Source organism: Arachis hypogaea, chromosome 16, assembly GCF_003086295.3.
Source record: "Arachis hypogaea cultivar Tifrunner chromosome 16, arahy.Tifrunner.gnm2.J5K5, whole genome shotgun sequence".
Classification (NCBI taxonomy): Eukaryota; Viridiplantae; Streptophyta; class Magnoliopsida; order Fabales; family Fabaceae; genus Arachis; species Arachis hypogaea.
Window position 1 is genome coordinate 131,300,075 of NC_092051.1, and position 16,876 is coordinate 131,316,950.

The window sequence follows — 16,876 nt, forward strand, 5'->3', positions numbered from 1 at the left end:
GTTATCAAACATATTCTTCTCTATATGCATTACATCAAGACAGTGACGAACCAGGTTATCCTTCCAAAAAGGTAACTCCTAAAACACACTTTGCTTGGTCCAATTGTGAGTAATACCATACTCTCGTGATTTAATCCACTTTCCATTATCTGATATCTTCCCAAGTCCTTTAACTCTTTGCCAAATCTCTAAACCACTTAATCTAGTAGGAGCCTTTTCACTTTCTATTTTATTCTTCCTAAGATCATTATTATTGCGCCTATAAGGGTGGTCTATCGGAAAAAACCTCCGATGATAATCAAACCGTGATGCCTTCCCTCCATGTGATAGTGTAAAAGACTTGGTATCTTCCATGCAAATAGGACATGACAATCTTCCTTATGTCATCCACCCAGACAACATCTCATAAGCCAGGAAATTATTGATAGTCCACATCAATGTCGTCTTTAAGAGAAATTTCTTCTTTTCTACAATGTCATACGTCAAAACACCAGGTTTTCACAACTCATGTAATTCGTCAATCAGGGGTCCCAAGAATACAAAAATGTTGGCTTTAGCGTTATTAGGACTAGGTATTAAACAAGTCAAGAATAAATAAGGATCTTTCATACACATCCCAGGAGGTAGATTGTATGGAATAACAATTACGGGCCAACAAGAATAAGACTTGCTAAATTGGATATTTAGGGTAAACCCATCAAAGCAAAGACCTAACCTAATATTTCTAGGCTCCAAAGAAAAATCAGAGTGGATGCGGTCAAAGCTTTTCATGCCTCCCCATGTGATGGATGGGTCATCAGCATCACGTTAGTTTTTGATGTGCCACGTCATGTGCGGAGCTGAACTCATTGACGCATAAAGCCTTCGAAGTCTAGGAATTAAGGATAAGTAGTGCATCCGTCTGACAGAAAATCTATTGGACTTACAAACACCCTCGGAAATAGGCTTGAACCTAGGTGCTTCACAAAACTTGCAACTAATTAAAGCAGCATTGTCTTTTCAATATAACATGCAATTGTTTGAGTAATAATATATTTTGATTGCCTTCAATCCAAACTTTTGCACTAACTTCTTAGCCTCATAGTAGTCCCTAGGTATGGCACTACCCTCAGGAGAAATTTTTCTAATTAAGGTGGCCCACTACTTAAATAACTCATGTGATTGGTTTTCTTCGCTTTAATGCATAGCATTCTAACAGCTATCGATAGTTGAGAGTGCATACAACATTTTCACAAAGACTTTTAAGCTGCCTCAAGAAGATCAAAAAAAATTTTAGCCTCTACATGAAGATCTTCTGGACCAGCAGAATCGAAAATCATTTCATGATACCTTCTGGAGATGTCTTCCCAACTAATGTCATACATATCACATTCTTCCACATTTGCACCACTTTTTGAACAACCTTTTCCACAATTATTGAATCCCGTGTGATTAATCCCTATGTCGTCAATCTCTTCATGTTCTGTTCAAATCCAATAATTTGGCATAAACCCCTTTTCCCACAAATGCATCTTAATAAAGTTAAGTTCTTTATAGTTTGTGCATATACACTTAATGCATGGGAATCTACACTTTCCTTCCGACTTCACAACATCTAACTTACTAATTGTTTCTACAAACTCCTCAACTTTGTCATAAAATTCAGGTTTAATACCCCTCTTGTTCGATTCAATCTATCATACATCCATCCTCGATGGTGTCAAGATATTTCTTACGAATTCAATATTTTTAGTACCTATAAATCATCCAACACAAACAACATTTCATCCATCATATAACACCCTATCAATATTTAACCATATCAATGTTTTCAATGTAATACAAGCAACAACACAACACAAGCAATATTTCATTTATCATACAACACCCTAGAAATCAATGAAGTTTACAATATAAGAATTGCACTAAACTAAACTCCAAGCAAAAAATTGAAGGGATTGGATCAAAAATCTCTAAGCAAACACACAACTTAGTCTTCTAACAATCAACTACTGTATAATAAGAGAGAGAGAAAATGTGAGAATATTTTTTTCTTTTTAATTAGTCTTCTAATAATCTATTCATCATTTTATTTTTAATTATTTTTTTCTCTTGTTTTTCAAAAACTTAGTGTTAGAATGAAGAGCTACAATGTTATTATTATTAAGGCCCTGAAATTAAAGATAATAATAATAATAATAATTGATCTAGGAGGAACCATATAGAGCAAATGAATGAAATTAAAGAGAACAGAGCTCAATGGAGCTTTATAATGAAGCAACTCCTGAATCATTTGCTCAATGTGATTGTGATCTTCTTCAAGAGGCTTAATATTAAAGTATTAAATTATTCATAATCAAAATTGCCTTTGCACATACTGTTAAAGTGTTAATACTAAAACGAGCAACTGATTACACATCTATGATCTAACTATAGTATTAAGTATTAACTATATGCTACCGTATGCCGGCAATTAGGCTCTAATTGTGGTTAGTTACATGGTTAGTTAATTCTGAATAAATTCCAAAATATTCTAAAAGCCTGACATGATTCAGGTGGTTATTTAGAAATTTCTATTAGTTTATATTTTATAAGTCGTTGTAGGCTCTTAATTTTATGATTTGGTTATAAAATCCAGTATCCTACAATAATGTGTACATCGTAAATAAACCTAGAGCTTGTCATCTTTAGAGGAGTTTCTATACGTTTATGAAAAGTTGTAAACTATAGAGTTTTAGGGTGTGTTTGGAAACTCGTTGGAAGAGAAGAAGTACGTTTAGACTTCTTGAAAGCTTCAACTTTTGGTTTGGCAAAATTTTTTTTCATGAACGCAGAAGTGATTTTGCTACCAAAACCAACGTTTACAAGAAGCAACTATTTTTAGCTTCTGCGTTTTCCTAACGAGCTTTTAGCCATGGATACTAACCATTTATTTATCTTTTACCAATTTTATCCTTCATGTATGTTATTATATTATTTATAAAATTCTTGTTATTTCTATTTATATAAGCTCTATTTTTCTATTATTTATTATTTTTATTTTTTTCAACTGTTTGTTTGATATTATACACTTTTATAATTGTGATTTTTGTGTATTATGTTTGTTATTATCTTTTTATAATATGATTTATTGATTCTATTAGGTAAAGTAAATTAAACAAAAAATTAACTATAAATAATAATAATAATAGTAAAAAATTATAGCATACTAAAAAAAGAGTACTAAAAATATTAAAAATATACTATATAAAAAGATCATAAAAATTTTTTAGATTTGTTTCAATTACTATAAAGTAAATATTTAATTTTTTTATTATTATTAGTACTCTCTGTTATAATTGTAATTCTCATATACTATGTTTTAGTGTAATTTTTTATAACATAGATTATGATTCTATTAAAAAAATAAATTAAATAAAAAATTAATCATAGATAATAATAAAATCATAAACGTTGGATTCCAAATTAATATTAAGAATAAGATTATTGAGAGTACTAGAATAAGAGTACGATGTAAAAAAATATAACATATTTGATTATATATATATATATTTTTGGTGACTATATATATATATATATATAATTTATATTGTTTTATTTTTATTTAAAAATATATTTTATCTATTTTTATATGTTATTTTTATTTTAGTAAATAAATATTAATTTTATTATAAAATTAATTAATAAGATCTATTTAAATATCTAAATTAGAATGATAGGATAATATAAAAAAAATTATTTAAGTTGAGGTCTATTTTAGTAATTTTTTTATCTAAAAGTGATTTTGAATGATATAAGCCAAACAACATTTATTTTACTATAATCAACTTTGATACAAAAATTACCAAACATAAATCACTTTAACACAAACTTACTTTTTATCAAAATCAAGTTTGCAAAATCAATTCTATGTAAACTCCTATTTACAAACTATAATCCAAACATACACTTAATCAGCCTAACACAATTTACGTAAAAACCTTTTAAAACCCGTTCCATGCCGCCATTAAAGTGGCAACTAATAAGCCCATCAACCTGTAAGTCATCAACATTTATATGCAAATAACTAAATCTTAATAGCTTACCAGCCTACCACAATTTACATATATTCAAAAAGAGTAAATTATCAATTATGACCCCAAATTTGTAAGACGCTGACAATAATAACCCTAATATTTGTTAACGAACAATTACACCCCTTAAAATTTTAAAAACGTAACAAATCTACCCAACCGTTAAGAGAGTCCTTCTCCGTTAAATGGAACTTGGTGATGTGGCAGACGAAAATCCTTTTAAAGCCATCTGTCCCGTTTCATGTTTAGGCCTAATTGACGAAACCCTAATCGAAACCCCTCATCATCCTGCTGTTATCATCATAGCCCTGTTGTTGTTGTTGATGATGAGGAAACGAAATTGCCGCGGCCTCGGGTTTCAGCTTCAAAGAGCTGTCGCAATTCTTGTTTGGAACGATTTTGGATTTCGGCAAGAAGCGTTGAACTATCTCTTCCAACAGGCCAAAGTCTGAAGACTCTCTAGGGAACAACTCCAATAACGACTGATCTTCTTCCTCAACACCTTCAGCAATAACCTCCGTCGTGCCGTTGTTGGAACCACCACCGCAACAGTTACCGTTGAAGCAGCAAGCGGAACCACCTTCCTTGATGCAGTACTGATAAGGACTATTATTAGCACCACTAGAACCAACACCACCAGTAGCAGCAGAAGAAGAAGAAACCAAACATAGATTTGAATTCAGAAACTCGCGGAATAGAAGCATGTTCAGGGAATGATGAGAATTGTTAGTGATGTTTCGGTGCTGCTGCTGAGTCGATAATGGAGCAGTTACGCCATGGCGGCCGCTCTGAACTAACTTGCTGACGTGGCACTGCTGCTTCGGGAAGTTGAACGCTTGGAACAGTTCAGAGTGACGAAAATTATGATGGTGATGGTGTGGATGAGGATGAGGAGGAGAATCAGGATACATGAAGTTCATCCTCGCCTTCGCGCCTCGCATCGCTCTGGCAGCACAGTCGTAGGCGCAAGCAGCTTCCTCCGCCGTGTCGAACGTCCCCAGCCACAGCCGCTCCTTCGACTGCGGGTCCCTTATCTCCGCCGCGTAACACCCCCACGGCCTCCGCCTGACGCCGCGGTACCTCATTGGTCCCGCGGCAGAGCCGCCGCCGCCGCCACCGGCGTCCTTGGCCATCCTCTTGTTGTTGGTTTTCTTCTGGTGGTCGGCGATGGTTGTATCTTGTATCGGGTCGGTTTCTTGGATCGGAGGCATGCCACCTAAACCCTAAACGCTTCTTCCATTGTTGGGACAGATGGCTTTAAAAGGATGCCACCTTGGATTTCCGTCTGCCACATCACCAAGTTCCGTTTAACGGAGAAGGACTCTCTTCACGGTTGGGTAGATTTGTTACGTTTTTAAAATTTTAAGGGATGTAATTATCGTTAACAAATATTAGGGTTATTATTGTCAGCGTTTTACAAATTCGGGCTCATAATTGGTAATTTACTCATTCAAAAATTAAATGAAAACACAAATGAAACAAAATTTGGTATATAATAATTGGTTATAGTGCTATTACTATATTATTATATTATATTCGTGAAACCCGCATTCACCTCTTATTGATTTGAACCAAGAATTATTGCACTGTTCTATCAAAAAGGAAAAAGAAAAATGGATGATTTCATTTTCATTTTACATAGGGGAATGCACATCTAACCAATTAAAAGAGGAGGGAAAAACAAAAGAAAGAAAGAAAGAAAGAAAAAACACCAACAGGTTTGGTTTTCCAACATTCAAATTTCGAAAGTTGGAACTTCAGCATCAAAACCATGTTCGGCCTTGTATAATAGCCGAGGCACTATGTTTCTGTAAGGGTCACTTTCTCTTTTCTCCTTTAAATAAGCCAAACAATTCTCAACCTCGGATTTCACTTGTAAATATAGTTCATTAGATTTCTCCCTGTCTTTCAGCACATGTCTCCTACCTGTCAAACAAACATATAATATCTATATATAAATTTAATCTGCCATAGTCAATATCATATAAATTTTTTATGTACTCATTTTATCTCGTATATTAGACTAACAGATCACACATTGAATAATTACCACCAAATTTCATGGCTTGAGCGTACCTTCAGTTTCGATTGGTTTTCCAAAATAATAATAGAAACGGCCAGGAACTTTAGGCAAGAATGCAGGCATATGTACTTGTTGATTTGCCACCTCGCCAGTAGCATCAGTCCTAAATTTTAAAAATGTCAGGGACATAAATAAGAATTTAGTTTTGATATGCGGTTTAAGAAGATTTTATGTGTATCCAAATACGTAATTATATGTGTAAGATGGCATCTATAGAAGGTTGAATAGATATAACAATATAGTTTACAAATACTAAGTTGTGACTCTTAATGTAATATGAATCATGCCACACAATGAACAACTAAATTTAAAAGGAAAATAAAAAAATGGAGATACCTCAAAGGGATAGACTCAGCTGTGAGCTTCTCTATTAGAGACTTGAATAAAGGAATGTTGACCAAGTCATCATAATCAAGAACAACCTGAAAAGACAGACATGAGTTGGTGTTAATGGTATAAGTCCATGTTCAAGGCATCAACAGAAGATGTAAAATGAAATTAAAGAATGAACGTATTATATATCAAGAAACTCTTGACAAGAATGTTTTATGTAGGTGACGTATTTCCTGTGTTCTAACTATTCTACAAGACTAAAACATCGTCAGAAATATATGAGAAGCTCATAGTTCTCATAAATCTTTAGGACTATTCAGTAATTTAAAATAAAAATGTTAAAAATTTTTATGATTAGAGTTTAGTGATATGTCATCAAATTAAATTCTTCTATTCAGTAATATATAAAAGAAAATGTTAAATATATTCCTTCCCACTAATTGCAGAGCCTTCATTATTCGATCCTCTCCACAATCAAATACACATGCAAAAAGTTCAGGGAGCAATTTTTATCTGCTATGCATCTCATTGAATTTTTTGAATAATGTAGTATCACAGTATTTAAACTTCTTCAGTTAACACTTAACAGTCACCTGAAAAGTCAAAATCCTTGAAATATAAGATATGATTAATGAATCAAAATCAAATCCTACCATCATCCATAAACAATATGGTCATGCTTTTGTCTCCATGACAAGCACTTGAAGGGCACAATCACTTTTTTAAGTAAAATGATTATAGCTCGGCAAAGATCGAAGCTTACCTCAGCAAGATCATCTTCTCCAACAGTACCAAAAGGTACTATTTTAGCTCCGAATCGAGCTGCCATTCTAACAAACTCAGATTGTTCGGGCCAGAATAACTTGTATTCTTCACCCTGAAAATCATTAAAATGTTCAGTATATGTTTAATGCAAATATCCAAATATGCATTACCATATTAGCAAATATCCAAGTCTTACAAAGGTAAGTATCTAATAACAATGTAAAACTCTTACACTATCAAATAAACTCAAATAAATGTTTCTCAGCATACTGAGTTAGTGACAACTCATTCAATTCACATTTTCATACGCTCTTTCATGTCCAAGATGGTATACAAGCCAGAACAGAGGGAGTAAAACGAGCAATTGTTTCAATATGAAAGATGGCAATAACTTGTTGCCAAAAAAGAAAACTACATATTGGAATTTACCTTCCTGTGAAGAGCCTCGCGCATCCCTCCAGGATATAATAAGATATGAGACTTGGAAGACAAAAGCTTGAATAGGTTAGTTGCAGCAACAGGAACAGCACCCATAACTCTGAAGGAATCAAAAGAAGCTAAATCTGGCAGTAGTCCAGCATCATTTCTCCTAAACATCAATGGATGAGCTATCCCTCGAACAAGGATATCTCTTTCGGTCAAAATTCGAGAAACTAATGGACCGAGTTCAATTCCGAGCAGCATGTGATACCCAACATATATAACAGGTCCCTCTGAAGGAAGTCCAGCAAGGCCCTTTACAATTGTTCCATCCTCCAAAGTTGACAACATTACAGGACTTGTCAGAATGTTCAATAGCCTGCAAGCATTATAAGTGAAAGGGGACATGATTGCAACTTCTATTGATTAATAAAATAAAAAGAAAAGAAAAGAAGATGAATCAAGAAAGCATGGCTGCACATCTGAAGATATAGCATAGATACATGATTTGACCAACTAAGATATTAGCAAGTTCAATCAAGTTTCCCACTTTAGAGTACCTTGTATATTTCTGATAGATTTTAAACTTTATCTCATATAGCAGGAATATATACTCACCAAGACATCAACTTGACATGATAAGCTTGTTTAAACACTGCAGACTCTTGTTAACTGTGTTGATGCCTTATATGATCAACTTTATCATAATATTTACCTGTAAGAGTCCAGTACTTCTTTGAATTCCGTAGGCGTTGGCGGTATATAATCTGATACATAATCATGCTTCTTGCCACGGCGGTAGAAAGAAGTTCCCTTGATGACTGTTACCAGGTCAATGTTGCCTTCCTGCTAGCGGAAAACAGAGGCATCATATTAGGATCCATTAAGACTTTCCATAACATATTAGATATCTTTACTTCACAAGTACAAGAATGTTAGATGAAGAAACAGCAATGGCGGGAATCATACCAGGAATAGGAAATGTCCACTGTCTGAAAATTTACGTAGTTCAGAATTAGCTAATAACTTACGTAGCCTTTCACCTTCCTCTTTGCTAGGTAGTAATTCATCTTTTTCACTACGAGGACAAATGATAAACCTCAGTTTCAGTTTCCACAATCCAGAAAAAAAAAAAAAGGTGCACCAATATTGAAGAATGAACAGAAGTCAAGCATGCCAGTAAAGTTAGTTAATCTTAAGTGTTTTCATCAAGATAATGTTTTCAAAGTAAAAATCTGTCAACCAAGTTTTATATTTTTATTGAAAAAGAAAAGCATTTCTGCTAAGTAAACACGAATTCATAAGTTAACAAAGTACATACGATCCTAAATTACGACTATATGAGATTGACAATTTCAAAGAGTATGAACCTGGATAGTATCAAAGTCTGAGCTTTTACAGCATGAAGGCGTGAGTTGGCATATGCAGAAGCTGATCTAAGCAGCTTTAGTTTCCACAGAAGTGTTTCTTTTGGTAATATATCAGCAAGAGCCTAAATCTCAATCAACAATAGACTTTCAATACTCTTAAGTGAAAAGAAAGCTCAATCTGAGAAATCAGAAGCCCAGATAAAGAAAATACAGGCATGTCCATCTGCGTTCCTCAACTTCAGGATGACCAAATTTTACGAAGTTTTGTTTAAGAATAAGGAGTAAACAAGCAACATGATTTTGAATTTGGATTTGTTCTTCTGGCATTTGTTTTAAGCATTGTCATTAATGCTCATAAAATGCTTTGCATATTAAAAACTAAACAACTGCAAACATTTCGAGAAAGAAGGGGGAGAAAATCATGTTTACACTTAGAATATATATATATATATATATATATATATATATATGTCTCTGTCCTTTTTTAGGAACAAAAAGGAAAATTGAACCTTACAGGCAGAGATGGTGAGAAATTAATAAAATCCTCCATCAACTCTTTTGTTGTATTTTGTAGAGGAAGTCCTTTCAACAAATTACCCAATTCCATCCTCTCAGAGTCGCCTAATGCCAGAAGAAAAGTTGAAGGCATTAATAAAGAAAAGATATCATTTTCTTTGGTAAAAGACAAAAACAAAATGTATGTGAAAGTGGAAAATTATTGATTTTTAAACTTTATTTTTTAAGGATAGTGAAGTGGAAAGATTATAATTTCCTAATTACATTGAAGTACTTGCAATTTAATTTACCTAAAAACCATTATTCATAAACATTTGACTATGAAACAACAAAAAGCAACCAAAAGGTCTACAATCGTCCAACTAGTTTGCCATTCAAAGTGAAAGGAATGTAAGACACATCCACCATGGATAAACAGAAAATAATAAAGTATAACATGCAAAGGAGATAAACAAACCTGGCATCAAACTCTGAAGTTCAGGCAGGCCAAGTGAGAGTGGGTCAGGAAGAACCTCCATTAATGGTATTAGAAGTTGCAACTGTGACCTGCTGAATGAAGTAGCTGCCAAATTGAGTTGTGATGGTTAGATCAGGTACTGTGTATTGAAACTGATTGCTTTCTAAATCAACTTGAATATGGTTTAGGAACTTTCACATAAAACTCTAGCTAAATATCGCAACATCATTCATATATCTAAGCAACAACTGAGATTAGTCAATCCTTTATCGGTAAGCAACTAGTTTCAAATAATTCAAACTCTAAGCAAGTATGAGTTACTCTTCATTTTTAGTTTCAACTTAATATGTCACCTGTTTCTTCAACATTGTGTTACATTTTCATACATTCACTCACATGTTTGACAACTCATAACTCTACTTTATCAGTATAGTAATCCCAAATTACACTGAACAGTGCATGCATCCAACAGTAAATTCTATGGGAGAAGTTCAACTCTTATTTACATCAGGCTTTTTGTAACTTAATATGCAAGAAAATGAAAGTGAAATGTAAATGCAAAATTAGGAAGTTTGTTGCAAAAGTATTAGCTGCCATGGCTGTCATGGTGCTAACGGTTAGTTGTACTAAATTCTTTCTGTCTTTTTCAACTGCTTGCGTTGCAAGGTTATGATACAATTTCACAATTATGGTGCTTGACTTAACTACTCATGCCCAATAAAATCAAATAGATTGAAATATTTCTATTTACCTGGATTTGCTAGAATCAGTACAAGATCGATATCTGGGTTGCGGGCTGCAACAGCAAGCGCAAGGCATGCTCCTAAAGATTCTCCAACAAGATATATGGGTTTCCTTGGTGAACGTTGATGCTCTGACTTGACTCTACTTTCAACTATTTTCATGAGGTCTGCAACAGGGTAACATACAAAATAAGTTATGCAGAATTGGGTGAATAGTGAAGATTTTTATTTAATGTATAAACAACATGTGCAATGCAAATCATAAACTTTTTTGGTGGATTTTTTCTTTACTAAAAGAAGCAATATTTACTCTCACCGTAGCATTACCCTAGATGTAAAACCGATCATGTGCCTCTACAATCCTTGCTATCTCCATTCTTCTAAATAAGGATAGAATTCGGCTTAAACTTTTGGAAAAGATGGTTCTAGATAGAATACCCCATTGAAAGACAACATTAACTTGCCGAACGTGGTTTTTAACACAACAAACATGCTTAAGTCTTAAACCATTTTATATTAATTTTAACAAGGTGCATAAAATTAGCATGATTTTATAATTGTCTTAGATTTCACTTTCAATAATAGTAGCTAGCTGAACATAGTAAATAATAATAGGAAACAAGTACCTGTAAATGGTGTTCGATCGGCCACTGGAATATGCATGCATGATATATCAAAAATCCTTCAAGCAAAAAGAACAAAAGTGTGGTTCTTAGATATCAGTCATTAATGTCAGTAAAATCTAGATACTTAGAATAAACACAAACCTTCCGAGTTTCTGATGATGTAAAGTAAGTCCAAGTCCCACGCCATCAATCCCTGTAAAATTCGGAGTACAGGTAATTTATAATTTTTATAAAGTAATGGAAGCTCCTATTAAGACTTCGGAAAACTTGGGGGGAACTTCAACCCTCACCACAGCATATTATCCGATAAAAGACCGAGAACACGTTACGAATCTTAATCTTTGATAAGTCAATAATAGGGGAAATCTTTTAAATGTAATAATACTATAATTCTGATCTGTTCAATGCACATATTAAAATCTATCTATTCAACCAAACATGAATATGATCTGTGCGTCTCATTATATACGTGACAACAACTCAACAAGGTATCTTTACATTTTAAAGGTGAATTTTATTCGTCATAAAATCCTCTATTTTATATGAAATAAAGTATTAGACGATAAAAGGTGAGTATAAATATAAGTTAAGTGTGAGATGTTGAGATGAATAAGCAATTACACACGGATGAATAAAATAAGCATAAGAAAAAAAAATTGAAATAGTATCTATTATTGATAAGATGGTAAAAACTAGATAGAAAAAAAGACCATAATATAATCAATAGCGTCATTCGATTTATGTAACTGACTTCACCTAATAAATTAAGTTGTTGATATATATATTATATATATAAAAGCTAAAACCTCCTAATTAAAATGTAAAGTAGTACTTATCATTCTAAGTTTCTAACTAATCTTACATTTGCTATTATAACACAAATTCAATATATAAAAAGACATAAAAATTCAACAAATTACAAAACTTAACTACTAAATTAAATCAACTACGACCAGAATTTAAATAAGATTATGAAACTTAGCTCTTAAACTAAAAATTCAACTACTTAATTAAAGTGTTGGTCCATATAATAAACAATAGAAATGGTTTGTCTTCACGGATCACGCGGGTTGTATTTTACTTGATAATATTGATACTCACTATGAAAAAGAAAGAATAAGAAATTGGTGTCGGCTGCCACTGCTGAAAAAGAATACTTATTTATTGGATGGGTTTGTTATCTTTTCATCAAGAATGTAATTAAACCATTTGTGGCCTTTATCTACAAGACTACAAGGGTTTTTTTTTAATATATTTCTCTTATTTTTATATAGTATCACTTGTCTTTTGTAATTGTCATTTTTTTTTTCCAATTCTTATTATTTGTTATATCTATATATAGTTATTATGTTCGACTCGGTCAAGTATGACCGAATTGGTTCCATTTAGTTAAACTGACTCCGGGTAAACATTTAAAAATAATTTCAAAATAACTACAGTAGGAATCAAACTTGGTACCTTCAAATGATGAAATTTGCTTACACACAATTCTTAACCTCTAAATTTTGCTTAAATAATCCCCCACTTAAGGTTGTGTTTTTTTCAAGATGCTTAGATCTACCATTGGTATTGTGGTAGATCACTAAGCCACTAACGTCAATCTACCAATTGGATGTTGAAAGTTGAAACACAAGCATGATTCTATCCGTAGCATAACACGTTATGTGTCCCTTCATACTTTGTTTTTTGGGCCAGTTCATTACTAATTGATGAAGCTGCAACAAACACTTGGCGTGGTGGTTAGTAGGTTAGTTACTGAAACCAACATTTCTATGCGACCCCCCGGTTCTGTGTGCTTGAATTCTAACCCAAAATAGAGTTCACCACAAATAAATAAAGCAACCAATAAACACGGTTCTGCGCGAAATCTCCAACTGGTGGACTTTATGTAGAAAAAATAAACCTTGTTAGTTTTCAAATTTTTCTAATTACTTTAATCAATTTTAAAATTTAGAATTATACACTTTATTTAAAAATTCATCTATAACTTTTTATTTGTACTACTGACTGTATCATTTATGCTTGTAAAACGTCAGAATAATTGTTACACACTATTAGATTAAAACATGTATATTATTGCAAGTTTTACATCTGTTAAGAATAAAGAATGTGAAGCCAATGAGTTATAGCTCAAATAGCATAGTCTCTCCATACTCAATTAAGAGGTTGAGGGTTCGAGTCATCTTTGGTAAAAAAAAAAAAAAATAAAGAATGTGAATGGCTCTAAATCTTAGCTGAATTAAACCTACTCAATTCTTAATATATAGTATGTTAAAAACAACATCTCGGTCTAATTTCCAAATTATCTCAAACAATGAACACAAACTTCTTCTTTTTTTTTTTGAACTAAATATGAATTTTGAGGCACATCAAACAAAAGAGGTAATTTTTCAGGAGTATGCTAAAAAAAATTATGAGGCCGATGTTGGGAATATACGATATAAAATATTTTAAGGACTTTGTTAGGTAGACAATGACTTTTGTGAATAATGTGAATAATGAGATTTAAAATTGGCCTAATAAAGTAAAAACATACTATATCCCCAAATTATCCACTTAAATCTTAATATTATGATAACCATCCGCACACTTAGTAAATTGAGCATCCAATATATCCATTGTTCACATTATTTAGTATTTTCATTGTTCACCTATACTTTTCCATATTTTAAAGTTGTAGACCAAAATTAAAATATTGAAAAGTTTTCTCGCATGCATGATCGGGGTACAAGTTCCAACTCCTATTAATTTTACTATTCAATTCGATATAGTTTAAATTGCTAATTTCACTTTTATATTTCAAAGAGTAAACTAAATTATTTTTTACACCATAATAAATCAACTAAAATAATATCCAACTAGACATTTTAATTGGAATCAGAAAAAAAGTTATTAAATGATGATCTATCCTTCTGTAGTAATCTGTAGTATATTTAATATCAGTTCGACACTTTTTAATTTAGATATGAAAGAGAGAATGGTGTAGGAGACAGTTATGGAATGTATAAATGCTTTATGCAGCTGTAGTATCAGAAATTAAAATCGGACTGTCCAATTTGTAAGAGGTATAGAAATCAGACCGTCTGATTTTTTGGTACACAAATTGAACCCTCCGATTTGTGTTTAAAAAATTAAAAAAATTTGGGATCCGATTTGTGTACTAAGAATTTTAAAAGATTTTTAAACTCCGATTTGTGTACTCCAAAATTTTAAAATTTTTTAAACACAAATTGGAGGATCCGATTTATATATATCCCACAATTTTAAAAAACACCCAAAATTACAATACTAAGATATATCAGGCATCTCATTTCCATATCTAAATTTTTTAGCCTTAGTTTGATGTATACTTTTTCTAACTTTTTAATTAGGTTTTCATAGTTTAAAAGTTTGTAATTGAATTTTTATACTAGATAAAAACTTTTAATTATGTCTTTTTATTTTTTTTAAAAAAAAATACAATTTTTTTTATTTTTGTATTTAATAGAAGAAGAATTATGAAATATTATAAAAATAAATATTTTAGGATTAATGTATTTTTCTGAAAATAACAACTAACAAAAATCTAATAAAATATACAAGAAATTAATTATCTAAAATTTTATTTCAAATATCATACTTTAGATTCAAATAAAATATACAAAAACATTTAGTTCATGTGTTAAATATATATTAGGTTTTTTATACAATAATATATAAAGATATTAATTTATCCTCTAATTTTTAAAAGAAAACAGAGTTATTACCTTTAAATAATTAATATCCTAATAGTTTTCAGAGTAATTTTTCAATTTTTTTATAATTTAATTTTTATATAATGTCAGTATAAACAAATTTTACAAATATAACTAATTATATATTAGAACATCAGCGAAGTAATTAGTTAATTTTTAAATTTATTATTTTAAAAAAGTTATAAAAGTAGATGAATTAGACGAGTAAAGTTAAAGTCATTTCTTCGTGTTTCAAAAATCCTAAATCACGTGTAAGAGAGTATTTAGGGATTGAAGGATGCAGTAAATATGTTTCATCATCATAGAAAAAATCACACGGCATGAATGCGAGTAAAGCGGGAACAAAAACTAATAAGTTAGTTTCACAAAAGTTGAATGAATTGAACTTTAGAACTGCTCAACTAGTAAAAACGACTAAACACATTGTGACACGCAGTTCAAAAACCGTTGAAAAGTAAACGACAGAAAGAAAATCAATACCAACACAAACCCCGCAAAAATGAACCAGTAAAAACCCACACAATAGCAGTAGCAGTAAACCAACCAAGCAATGCATACTGAGAAGAAAACGAAAATGAAAAAAAAAAGAGAAGACAAAATAACGACTAACCCGGTAAGTAGAGTAACACCGGCGGATCCTCCATTTGCCAAGAACCGCTGCAATCCCCCGTATCCGGCGGCGAGAACCACCGCGGCGCTCCACCACCACCGTTCTCCTTTTCCTCGTCGATTATCACCTTCGATTCTTCCAGAAACCGCTTCATACCGCTGAACACGCTTCTGTTCTTGCTCTCCTCTTCTTCCTCTTTCAACTTCGCGTCAACGCCTCTTTCTCCATCCGCTTCTCGCTTCACCACCGGATTTGTTTTTTCCGGCGACGTTGTTACCGCAGACGTCGGCGCCGGAGGCCGGTCAACGGACACGGCGAAGCGCGGGATCCGGACGGGGGACCGGTGTTTCTTCCCGGCTAATGGCGATGTCGTCGTCTCGCGGCGGATGACTACTCTAAAGAGAGAGGCTGCGGTGGCCGCCGCCGTTGCCATGGTGGTTCCGAAAGGTGAGATGATTTGAGACTCCTGAGGAGACAGAAAAATGAAAAATGAAAAACGAAAAAAGTGCTTTTTATAGAGGAAAAGGCAAGAATGACTAGTCTGAATGAATTCTGTTTTCTATGGAAAATAGATTGAAATAATGAACATATGAGGCTGATTTTTTTGGATATGGAAACTGTAATTGTGTTGTGCGTGGTTATGATATATAAAGGTGTTAGACTAATTTGTGGGACAGTTTTTCTCAGATTTGGTTTTAAGAAATCGGACCATCCGATTTTAGTGTTGTTAAATTTTTTTTAAGCAAATCGGATGGTCCATTTTGTATGGAGGGAGTACATGAAGTTCACATCAAGGTTATCAGACCCTGCGAGTTGTGAATGAATAAAATTTTAATAATTACCGTAAATGAAATCGGAGAGTACGTTTTGATTATTATATGTTTTTTTGAATAAGGTAAACAACTCGCTGGGTCCGAGTTGTACTCTTACCCCTCACACGGTCCGATTTCTATGTGCTTGACACCATACGCCGGTAAAGCTCTCCTTCTCTCCATAACGTGGTCCAACACTTACTCACTCTCCATAACAAAATTAATTTGCGTGAGAATTTGCACATATCCTATTTTATATTTTTTGGTAATAAATGGGTAATTTGTATTTTTTTTATAAGTCACATCAAAAGTAAACAAAAATTCAGTGTTGGTAAAGAGGGAAATAACAAATAAG

The 16,876-nt window shown here is 32.6% G+C and overlaps 2 protein-coding genes across 3 annotated transcripts; both read right to left on the reverse strand.

Moving 5' to 3' along the window:
• Positions 1-4,318: 4,318 nt before the first annotated feature.
• Positions 4,319-5,263, reverse strand: LOC112757567 (uncharacterized). The gene has a single exon (XM_025806122.1). It carries the CDS (start codon positions 5,261-5,263, stop codon positions 4,319-4,321), a length of 945 nt encoding a protein of 314 aa, XP_025661907.1.
• Positions 5,264-5,587: 324 nt separating this feature from the next.
• On the reverse strand, positions 5,588-16,554 carry LOC112755037 (phytyl ester synthase 2, chloroplastic). 2 transcript variants are annotated; one of them, XM_025802918.3, is made up of 14 exons: positions 15,710-16,554; positions 11,507-11,558; positions 11,366-11,421; positions 10,748-10,906; positions 9,997-10,101; positions 9,538-9,644; positions 9,024-9,145; positions 8,623-8,731; positions 8,369-8,499; positions 7,663-8,032; positions 7,232-7,345; positions 6,472-6,557; positions 6,129-6,238; positions 5,588-5,978 (listed from the first exon to the last, which is right to left on the reverse strand). In XM_025802918.3, the coding sequence occupies exons 1-14, from the start codon at positions 16,140-16,142 to the stop codon at positions 5,788-5,790; spliced, it is 2,145 nt and encodes a 714-aa protein (XP_025658703.1). In that variant the 5' UTR covers positions 16,143-16,554; the 3' UTR covers positions 5,588-5,787. The 2 variants fall into 2 exon arrangements, with proteins under 2 accessions (XP_025658703.1, XP_025658702.1); XM_025802917.3 differs by having other exon boundaries at positions 8,369-8,502; positions 15,710-16,330.
• Positions 16,555-16,876: the final 322 nt, after the last annotated feature.